The 12,304-nt window shown below is 36.8% G+C and overlaps 1 protein-coding gene across 1 annotated transcript; it reads right to left on the bottom strand.

Annotated features, from left to right (window-relative positions):
- Positions 1-11,055: 11,055 nt before the first annotated feature.
- LOC114688063 (taste receptor type 2 member 125-like) lies at positions 11,056-11,988 on the bottom strand. Its single transcript, XM_028862672.1, has one exon. It carries the CDS (start codon positions 11,986-11,988, stop codon positions 11,056-11,058), a length of 933 nt encoding a protein of 310 aa, XP_028718505.1.
- Positions 11,989-12,304: the final 316 nt, after the last annotated feature.

Raw genomic sequence — 12,304 nt, 5'->3', positions numbered from 1 at the left:
AACCATAAAATAATGCCAGTACTCAATGACATAGAGTCAAACATAAATACAGAACTCCTAGTGTGGTACTCTGTAAGCCAATGGTCATATACTTGGATTTGAAGCATAAAATTAAAATGGTCTCTTGTTCATGCCAGAAAGCTACAAAGAAAACTGAAATATATTTCCAAATGTAAATTACACATTCCTAGTATTGCTATTCATGTTCCATTGTTCTTTATTATGAAACTAAAAATACCCATAGCAATGTGAGTAAAACATCTTCCTGTATTTGAGACAATGACATCTCTGTATCCATGGACAAAGTCCTGTATCTTCTTCAGATGTTTCCATGAGGAGAAAATTAACAAAAGAAATGTTTGTTAGAGACATAGTATATGGTATTAACATGAACATTATGTTCATCAATAAAAGAAATTTGGAAGTCTGCAATAGACTTTGATCTGGAATTGTAATACAAGTTCTTCTTGAATTCATCAATCAGAATTTTAATATGTGTGTTCATCATTGAAATATTTAAAAATAAAAGGATGAGAAACAAAAACAACGTTGTTAAAATGACCTTATTAACTCTTCTTTTTTTCACAAACATTTTAAATATTTATTTATCTTTAAAGATTAACTTTTTTGTTTTTAAAACCCTTTTTTAAAATTATATGTCTTATGTGATTGGGTGTTTTGCCTGTATGTATGTCTGTGTACCACATATGTGCCTGGTGCAGACAAGAACCTTGGATCACTTGGAACTGGAGTTACAGACAGATGTGAGCTTCCATGTGATCACTAGAACTGAATCTGGATTCTCTGGGGAAAGGAGCCAGTGCTTTTAGCTGCTGAGCCATCACTATAGACCCTATTTTTTAATTTTTATTTTGTGTATGTATGTGGTGGATCTGTGTGAGTTTGAGGCCAGCCTGGTCTACAAAGCGAGTTCCAGAGCAAAGCTACACAGAGAAACCCTGTCTCAAAAAACCAAAGAAGAAGAAGAAGAAGAAGAAGAGGAGGAGGAGGAGGAGGAGGAGGAGGAGGAGGAAGAGAGAGAGAGAGAAAGAAAGAGAGAGAGAGAGAGAGAAAGAAAGAAAGAAAGAAAGAAAGAAAGAAAGAAAGAAAGAAAGAAAGAAAGAAAGAAAGAAAGAAAGAAAGAAAGAAAAAGTTTACTTTAACTCTTCTTTTAGGTAGAAAAAAACAGAATGGAAAATTATTACTATCTTGAGAAAACAAAAGATGCTAAGTCTAGTAGCCAGCCAGATACTGAAATGGTTAGCAATTGTCCAGATGAAATAAGTCATTGTTACCATTTTAAGTGTGGGGTGTAGTAGGTAGCCATTCCAGCTTTGATCTGGAAGTTCCAACCCCAACTGAGACTCTGGCAACTGTCACACCTATGAGGCCAGGCCAGGGGAGGCGCCTAGAGACCCGAGTTCTGGATGGGCCAGGGCTCGCTCTTTTCCGGACCCTGAACGGTGGAGGTGGACCTAGCAGAGCTCCAGAGAACACTGCTGGACTGCAATATACCTTCCCCAGACCCCGCGACCTACCTATCCCTTAATTTGTAAGTTACACCATTAAATAAATATCCTTTTAACTAAGTGGAGTAGCCTTAATAATTTCACCAATATCTGGCGCCCAACGTGGGGCCCGAACCCACGATCCTGGGATTAAGAGTCCCATGCTCTACCAACTGAGCTGGGTGACTGTCCAGGCTGCCAGCTGTCTTGGTCTACTCTTGCAAGATTCCCGAAAGTTGCTTGCATCCATCTACCATTTCTCAGGTACCATTATGTTCCGTCTCAGGTCTTGGATGGAACTGAGGACTAGCAGTTATCATTACAACTTAGTATATATAGTATCTTAGATAGAACATATTAAGTATTAGATTCAGGTTCTTTAGGATAGGACACCTTTTGGAATGATCTTTATAACATGCCATTTCCTATGCTCTATACTTTTCTGGATTTTAGTATGTGTTTCTTGCTTGATACGGTTTGCATTGGTTGTAGTTCCATCTTATCTAGGTCATTATCCCTCATTATTCCTGGACAATATTTGATAACCATTCCTTTGTATATAGTCTTGTATTAGTTTAGAACCTTCTTTTTTTTTTTTTTTTTTTTTTTTTTTTGGTTTTTCGAGACAATGTTTCTCTGTGTAGCTTTGCGCCTTTCCTGGAACTCACTTGGTAGCCCAGGCTGGCCTCGAACTCACAGAGATCCGCCTGGCTCTGCCTCCCGAGTGCTGGGATTAAAGGCGTGCGCCACCACTGCCCGGCTAGAACCTTCTTATTTAGACAAAAAGGGGGAGATGTAGTGGGTAGCCATTCCAGCTTTGATCTGGAAGTTCCAACCCCCATTGAGACTCTGGCAACTGTCATGCCTATGAGACTGGGCCAGAGGAGGTGCCTGGAGACCTGAGATCTGGATGGACCAGGGCTCGCTCTGTTCCGGGACCCTGATCAGTGGAGGTGGACTGAGTAGAGCTCCAGAGAACACCGCTGGACTGTGATACACCTTCCCCAGACCCCGCGACCTACCTATCCCTTAATTTGTAAGTTGCACCATTAAATAAATATCCTTTTAACTACGTGGAGTGGCCTTAATAATTTCACCAATAGTGGGGAGGTATGAATGAGATTCAAATAAAGCATGAGATGAATATGCCATGGTGAAAGAAGATACTGTCACATGACAGAATCTAGATAGGAAATACTGGTTAATTTAAATTGTAGGAATTAGTAACCAGCCAGGTGATAGTGGCACACACCTTTAATCCCAGTACTCGGGGAGGCAGAGCCTGACGGATCTCTATGAGTTCGAGGCCAGCCTGGTCTACAGAGCGAGATCCAGGACAGGCACCAAAACTACATAGAGAAATCCTGTCTCGAAAAACTGAAAGGGGGGGGGGTTAGTAACCAGTCTAAGCTATTGGCTGAACATTTATAATTAATGAGAAATTTCCATGTGGTCATTTAGGAACTGATGGGAAAGAAAAATCACCCTACAAATGGTACTCCAACACTAGATCTGAATTTCTGCCTAGGGACTGAGAAGGCTTAAAAAAAACTAAGTAAGAATATCTGCCTCAGTGTGGGCACCAACATCCCAGACCTAGGGGATTGAATGCAGTTCCTGGTTAATAAACATGACTCTCAGCTATGCCCATGGAGCATAGAGCTCATCTCTCATAAACCAAGGAGCGGGGCAGAGGCAGCCACCAAAGCAGATGTGTGGTCATGGCCACACTGCTTAGCAATTTAAAGGCTCATAGGAACAGAGAATAATACAGATGCTCACTAAAAACAGATCCAGATGGGAAAAAACTCCAAACAGATTAAAGTGTGTTTAAAAATGTACATAGGCTTGGGAGGTAAAGGAGAAAGGATATATACAGTCTAGAATAAAATATAGCTTAAAAAATAAAATCCTTAAAAAAGAAATAAAGTAATAAAAAATAAAAAGCCTTGTAAAGATGGGAAAGGCACAGAGAGTCTGGATTCTGTACGTTATTGTGTTGTCTTTAGATTTTCTGATTGCTAATAAAGGAACAACAGCTGCTAAGACACATTGGATTACAAAAACTGCTGGAATAAACCAATCTATATATTTAAAAAATTTCTTGACTTCAAAACAGAAGTCAAAAGACACATTACTTTGGGAAAAGTGTTATGCTTTATTTCCACAGGAATGAGTGGGTATGGATTCATTCATTCCAGGTTGATATGCATCAGGATTGATTGGAGAAGATGCCCTGAAAATCCTGACTACAGACATAAAGAAATAAATCTTGAAAAACTACAAAACATGTAACTTATATTTTACCTACTCGAGTATAAAACAAAATTAATCTTCGACTAACTTGTGTACAATACACAGGCCATACTTATATTAATACAAAAATATGTTACCTTTAAAAGTTTCAGAACAAGGAAACCAGACACAAATAAAAATGGATGGCCCAGGTGATGCAGCATCTTTTATGACAATGAGACATGCCTGCTCCTGCCAGCACCAATTTACTTCAGAGAAGATGACGGGCATTGAAGAAACTCCATATGGGATGTAGTGGGTAACCATTCCAGCTTTGATCTGGAAGTTCCAACCCCCATTGAGGTTTCAGTAACTGTCACGCCTACAAGGCAGGGCCAAGAGAGGACCCTGAAGACCCAAGATCCGGGTGGGCCAGCTCTCTTGGTTCCTGGACCCTGGATGCTGGAGGTAGACAAAGCAGAGTTCTCCAGAGAACACCACTGGACTGTGCTACGCCCTTCCCAGACCCTGTTACCTATCCCTTCATTTGTGAGTTATCCCACAAAATAAACCTCCCTTTTAACTACATGAAGTTGCCTTAATAATTTCACCAATAATGGAGTTTGCTTTCTTTGCGGTAAAAGTTAGCTGCTGTGGTATGTCTTTCTGTATGCTGTGAATATGTGTTACTATGATTGGTTAATAAAGAAGCTTCTCTGACATATGGTGAGTCAGGTTATAGCCAGGCAGGAAATCCAGGAGACATACAGGAAGAAGGACAGAGTCAGGAGTTGCCAGCCAGACACGGGGGAAGCAAGATGACAAGGCAGAACTGAAAAAAGGTACCAAGCCACATGGCTAAATATAGATAAGAATTATGGATTAATTTAAATGTAAGAGTTAGTCAGTAATAAGCTTGAGCTAATGGACAAGCAGTTATAATTAATATAAGCTTCTGGATGATTATTTTATAAGAGACCCATGGGACTACAGGGGTTTGGCAGGACCAGAAAAACCTTCTAACTACAGATAGCCACTGGGCAAGAAACTATCCCTGCCTTGACTACTGACAGTGTACTTCCCAAATTGAACAAGCGGGACACAAAAGAAAACAACTGCAGAACTTTACCAAGACAAGGCAGGAGAGTCTTTCAAAATCCCTGCTTCTCAAAAATGTCTGTCAGATATAATAAACCTGTAGGCAAAAGTTGAATGCCACAATGTTACAGAAGAACCTAGGGTGACTGTCCAGGCAACCAGCTATTTCTGTCATCTCAGACAGTATTATATCCTTCAGGTTTTTGATGGGGTTGAAGACTAGATAGTTACAGTTACAGTTCTCCATATCATGGTAGAAAGTAAATTAGGTACAAAACGCTGGACTCTTCAGGAGAGGACAGCTGATGGAGTATTTTCTCTAATTTGCCAGATATAAACAGACTGGATATTGTAACTATAATACTTACTTGATAACTATTTTTTGTATAGAATTTTACTACATTTAACTTAAAACCTTCCTTTTTAATTAGACAAAAGGGGAAATATGGAATATTCCTTTACACTGTGTGAATATATGCCACTGTGATTGGGTTAATAAAGAAGCCAACTGGCTAATAGCTGGAGGGTAGAGGTTAGGCAGGACTAGAAGACTAGGTGGACATTGAGAAGAAGGGCAGAGTCTGGGGAAGTGTAAGTGAGATGCACATGAGGTAGGAGATGAACATGCCAGTGCTGAAAAAAAGGGACCACGATGTGGCAGAAGGGAGATAAAAAATATGGATTAACTTAAGTAGCAAGGGTTAATTAGTAGTAACAAGTCTAAGCTATTGGCTGAGGATTTATAATTAATAAGAAATTTACATGTGTTTTTGGGGAACTGGCTGGCACAAAAGAAAAGTCTACCTACAGAAAACTATTGGCATCACCTGGATCAGTCACTAAGAAGGAACTCATCCTGACAGCAGAATCCTCATACTTTCTTTCTCCTTTGGCCAATAGGACAAATTCCTTGAACAGTTCCAAAGACCTTCAAATTTTATCTATGTCCCTTATTTTCCACCAGAATCTGCTCTGTAATGAACAGAACATGCACCAAGCTCAATAAAAGATAATGTGCTCTCTACTCAAGATAGAGGACATATGCGATAATGCAATTGTTCTTCTACATCTGAAAAATAATTGAGCAACCATGAAGTAAGGCCAACTACTCAACCAAGAAAAATGCATGCACCACAATCCTCATAGATAGCAGAAAAGAACACGAGTATGAAGTGCTAATATATCTTAGACGCTAAAAGCAGTAGTGAGAAAACAATATGACTCCAGATGCCTTGAAATTTCTCATATCTGAAAGGCATGGTAAGGTGGTTAAGGTATGAAAATTGAAGTAAAGTAGTTTTCAAAATATTTTACAGAAAAAAATTTTGAAAAGGTGTTTCAGAAAATTGTGGTATCCTTCAGACAAAGAAGAGTGTCCTGGCTGAGCTGTTTCTATGTAACAAAGAGAATTTGCAGGAATGGGACAGGCAGAATAAAGAAAATATAAATTATAGTGGATATGTGCTGAGAGAACACACTGTGATATGGGTTGTCTTTCTGTACACTGTGAAAATGTGTTGTTCCCACTGGTTAATAATGAAGCTGCTTTGGTCTATAGCAAGGCAGGACATAGCCATGTGGGAAATTCAAGCAGAAATACAGGGAGAAGAGGATAGAGTTGGGTGACACCAATGAGCCACCCAAGAAGCAAGATGTGAACGTACCAGTAAGCCACCAACCACGTAGCAATACACAGATTAATAGAAATGGGTTAGGTTACGATGTAATAGCTAGCTAGTAACAAGACCAAGCCATAGGCCAAACAGTTTCTAATTAATTTTAAGCCTCTGAATGGTTATTTTAAAAGTGGCTATGGGACCACGGGACTGGGGTGGGACAGAGAAAAACATATGGTTACAATACTGAAGCTAATTCCTGAAGTTGACCTCTGAAGTGGGCATTTAAAGCCCTAAATCACCTCTTTCTACAAGGTCAATGCTAATATTACCCTACACAAATCTCAGTCTCCTTGACAAAGGACCATCAAATGTGTCATAAGAAAATTCAGTATGCATTCACATGGTATACCACTCTTTAGATAACAGTACCACAGAAAGGGACATGTCTCCATATTGGTATGAATTTTGAACTGACACTATTATCTGAGAATCAAAGAAAACCCAGCTAGTGGGAGTGACTGGTAATTCCTAGATCATTGAATCACATGCATCCCAATGTGAACTTACTAGGTTTATAATTATTTACATACTTCTGGATATATAATTGAAACACTTAGATTCATCATCACTAGGATTTCATGTTGCTTACTTGCCTGTAAAGAAAGAGATATTATTGCATATAGCAAAAAAATAAATAAATAAATAAAGACTCTGAAGTTGTCTCTTCTCTGTTGCTAATGAATAAGAGCTATAGTAACCAAATCACCAAGGCATAAAATAGTTTGATTACAACTACATAAAGCACCTATTTTCACCAGAAATAAAATACTCTTTCTAAAAATCTTCAATGGGGATAAGACATTAATACAAAAATAGGGTTTCTTTTCTTAGTGTGGCCCTGTGAAACAGCATATGTCATATCCCCAGAAAACCAGCCACTATTGTTGTACATGAGAACATATGAGTAACTCAAGGAGTAGACAATATTGAGACTAAAATCTAGATTATCCTTCAATTCTCAAATTAACTAAAACCAAAAATTAAGGCGTAAAAATATTCCTTAAATAGCCAGCAGGGGCTTAAATATGGGAAGGAAGAAGAAAAGGAGATACTATGCTTGTGGTGTGGGTAAAATCTGGAGAATGGATGCCTTAGACTACCATCCTTGTTTGTTTTATAAATGTTTCCACTCCCTAAGTCTGTGGAGAGGTGTATGGAATTGGTGTCTTCTGTGTCTGTACATTTACCTCCTATGTGAAACGACCCTTCCCCTTTAGGCTGGAATGAACTGGATTCAGTAACAAGGACATTGTGCATGATTCTGGCATGACAAGGAGAAAGGGAGACCATACCCTGCTGTGTTAGTATGGGTCCAAATCTTCTTCAACAGCAGACTACCCTGTGTCTAAGAAAAGGAAACAAATCTGCAAGAGGAAAGAATGAAATTATGGGTCAAGTCCCAGTGACCCTATAAAAGCCACATGCTCATAAGAACCCACCATAAATACAGAGCATGAGTACTCCCAAGTCACACAGAGAGCAGACAATACTAAGACTAAACTCATAAGTCTACAGATGCCATTACCATCATCTGTTTTATTCATCAACACCTGTGACGTGGATTGTCCTTCTATCCTGTGTGTATTAGAATTCCATACTACAGAACTGTTTCCTATCACTCACATGCTAGAATGTTCATTCATTGGGCCTCTTAAAAGTTTGGGACCAAAGCATATTGCATTTCATGGTTCCTAACGTGTAACATTTATTAAGTTATCTATAAACTGAAAAATTTCTGCCAGAATGCAGTCATTAATACAAAGATCTACAGATGCTGTTATCTATACCACTGGAGACACTTGTAGTAGGTAAATGTGGGACAGAGAAAGAAAATCTTGTGATTTTATTCATTTCTCTCACTTCATCATTGACTTAAGAAGTATCATAGGTAAACAGCACAAATTGTGTCAGACGTAGCACTCTGGTGTATGGTAATTAACAGGAAAAACTGTATAAATAGTTTTTCAGAAATTCTGAGTTGGCCACATCCAGATCTAAGATTTTAAAATATCATCCCCATTTACTCAGGTCTTTGCAAGTGTCCAGTGTAATTTTTTACACCACAGGCTTAAATTCCACATACAAATTATGCAACTGTCACTGGTTTTCTGAGCTTATTTTTGTGGATAGATAAGAAGCTTGAAAACATATGGGAGGAGAAACTATTCACCCCTTCTGTTTCTTATTTTCTTTCCTCATATTATAGATCACCATGCTTCTTCATTTTGTCAATACATCTAAACACTGCTCCTTGTGAGAAGGATCTGAGACGAAGTTTTACATTCTAAGCTGTCATGTGAATTATTTCTAGGAAATTATATCCAGTAAAATTTATACTTTCAATAACTGTCATATGTCACAGATGGTAAATAAGTCTACTTTGGTAATGCCAATACTGTGCATCTTTGACTTTAGCCATAGAGAAAGAGAGGACAAACCAAAACTGAACTAATGACAGGCAACCCTTTCCTCACCAACAGTGAACATTGGGCATCAGGAAAAATATTGACAGTGGAGCAAAAGCTAACAATGGGATCCTTTGAAGCACTGAGCCCAATGAAAGGAAACAAGACACCTCATAAGACCAGCCAGTATCAGAGGTCAGGATACTTCTGAGTGATATATGGGTAGGCAGTACTGGGAAGAAATTTGTATGTGACCTCCCTTACTTTCTCAAACCAAAAAATCCCTTACTTTCCATAGCACGGACTTTAGATTAAAAGCCCCGAAGTAAGACATTTATGGACTTCAAAATTGTTACTTGATCAGTCTCTGTGGATTTACAACACGATAATATAAAATAAATTTATACAGAAAATATGCTAGGAAGGTATTACCACAAATATCATTTTAGAACAGAAACAGGTCATTAAATTACATAAAGTCATTTTCCACTTTTGTTTAGAAAACACATGACTGGAAAATCATTATGAGAATCTATTATTCACAACAGAAAAATGTATGTAAATTTATTAGAATCTATTGTGCTTATCTCCTAAATATTTGATTAAAATGAAGTATAACGCTTTCCATATTTCTATCTACTCTTTCCATTTTTTGCTCTGATATGGCTATAGCAAGACTATATTTTGGTTAAATGTAGGATTGTGAAATGGTCAGTCTTTTGCTCTAAAAATGTTTCTATAACCTCAACACAAAACCAAATCAGGAGATTTAAGCTGTCTTTAGATTTGGTGATGTGTTTTATTTTCTAACTTAATGTGGTTAATTTAACCATCTGTTCACTCATTCATTTATGAAAATATTCCCTACCACACACTCTATGTGTCAGACTCAAAGGACTAGAAGTCAAAAAGAGCTATCAAAGTCACTTAGAATTCAGTTATTGCATAAGATTATAAATATTCTTCTTACAGGAGAACTTGCTATCAATGAGCTTTTATGCCACATCTTTTCATGAAAGTAATTCTGTCATTAGTTTATCTTTATTCATGTTAATTGATATACCTATTTTGTTACAGTTTTATCTATAATTTAGTAAGGTTTAGTTTAATTCTGAAGCTTATAAAAATTATAATTATTATAGTTAATTAAGGTATTTTAAACTTATAATAAATTATAATCTATTTAATAGTCATATTTTCATAGGAATCATTGGTTTAAAAGTCTATATCTAATTCAATTAATGTTAACAGGCTTCAATTCCATTCTGTGTATCAGGCTTTAAAACCAATCAGAAAATGGTTGATTAAAACCACAATATTTATACAACTATTTCATTAACTTTATGTGATTAAATTTTCTTCATATGACAACCTGGATAGTCACTACAGTCAAATACCAGTACCTAAAGCAAAAACAATAACATCTCAGTGTGATGTTCAATAAGCAAATCTTTGTTTTCATGGATTTATTTCTCTGTATCAGTAAAATTAAAATGGAATGTGATGTTGACAGAAAACTACAGACAAAAGTACAGTATATTTCCAAATATAAATTATATATTCTGAATAGTGCTGTCTATGGTCCAAGTTTCTATATCACAAGGTAATTGTACCCATAGCAAAATTGGAGTAAAACATAATCAAGGCTCTAAGATAATTGTAATAACATTTGATTTGAAGGTCTTTATGTAATTCTTTGTTTTTAGTTCAAATAAGGCCTACTTTCCAGGTTTGAATTTATTTTTATGTGTATATAATTGCACAGTATTATTTTTACTGTATCTCACATGCATAGATAATCACCAATGCTTTTTATTGTACAAAATTACCACTACAAAATTTCAAATAAGATCCATAATGCTACTAAAATTATATCAGCTAATACAAATTATTCTTACATTTAGGTAAGACAAAATCATAACATTCTTTGTAAAATGATAATATGCTAAAATATGCTAATACTAATATTTATATATATTTGTACATACCCAGATAAAGCTGTAATATGTTTAGGTAGCAGTTATCCTAAACATGACTAATAAACAAAGTAATATATAAATTGTTAATGAACAAGAATTTCTTAACAAAGCAACTTCTTTCTTCATTATTAAAAATCTTTGACAAAGTTTATCAAGGGACAAAGGTGTCTACATCTCTGGACCCGCACCTCAGCCACCACAACACCAAAAGAGAGGCCTGCCTCAGTTTACTATTTCTCAGAATCAGAACACATGAATGGACTGAAGGGAAATTAATTATAATAGCAGCAAAAAACAAATTGTATTTCTCTATAAACTGAGAGAGCCAAACTTGTGTGGCAAGAGACAGAAAGAAAACTGTGTAGAAGAGGAGAAATGTGACCACAGTTTGCAAGGCGTTTATGTGGGCAATGGTGCTGGGGTCTCTGGTGCCTTTGACGTTGTACCACATGTTCTTCAGATGTGTCAGCAGGGAGAAAATGAGCAGGGTGAAAATGATCAGAGACACAGTGAAGGGGATGAGTGTGAACATTGTATTGATTAAATATATAAATCTGAAAAATTGTGTGCAATTATTAGATGTGGAACTGTAAGAGAGATTTCTTTTGGGTTCATCAGTCCAAACATCAATATGTATGTTGATCACTAAAATATTTACAAACAAGAAGACCAGAGACAGCAGCAATGTCACTGAAATCACCTTCTTAAATCTCCACTTCAGGTAGAGAAAAATATAGTTAGAAAAATTGGCTATCTTGAGAAAATAAAAGATGCTGAGGATGGTGGCCAGCCAGATGCTAAAATGATTTGCAAGAATCCAGGCGTTGTTTTTCATTCTTACCATTTTCACAGTCATTTCTAAATCTGGATACAGTGAATATATTAGTGAAATAATAAATACAGACCACAACATATTTATTCTGGAGATTGCCAAAGCAGTGAGTATCTGATCCACTGAAGAGATCTTTCTTCTCTTGACCCAGTCTATGACATTCACCAGAGCTATGAATCCATTTGCAGCATTCCCGATTATGAATTCCACAAGGATAGTAGCTTTGTATATGGTCTGTATGGCAGTATCCATTGTCCATAAGAGAATATCCTGATGTCCGTTGTCACTGAAGAATATTTGTTAATGTGTTCATTACAATGTTTTTAAAGAAATTCATAGCATCTGTCTAAAATTCCCAATACAATAACAAATAAGAAAACACCAAGATTTACCAATGTAGATGGTCATTGTTGTATTTATGAAAGTATGCTTTTTAACACAGTCCCACTGAGTCATATCCAGATTCCATGTGTCCTATGGTAGCCTGGAGTCTACTGCTACTGATGGTGAAGGACATGCTGAAATCTCAGATGCTGAAATATAAATAAAGACATGTTGATTTGCATTG

This window comes from Peromyscus leucopus, chromosome 3, assembly GCF_004664715.2.
Source record: "Peromyscus leucopus breed LL Stock chromosome 3, UCI_PerLeu_2.1, whole genome shotgun sequence".
NCBI lineage: Eukaryota > Metazoa > Chordata > Mammalia > Rodentia > Cricetidae > Peromyscus > Peromyscus leucopus.
The sequence above is the reverse complement of the archived record's forward strand: the minus strand, read 5'-3'. Positions and strand labels throughout refer to the sequence as shown.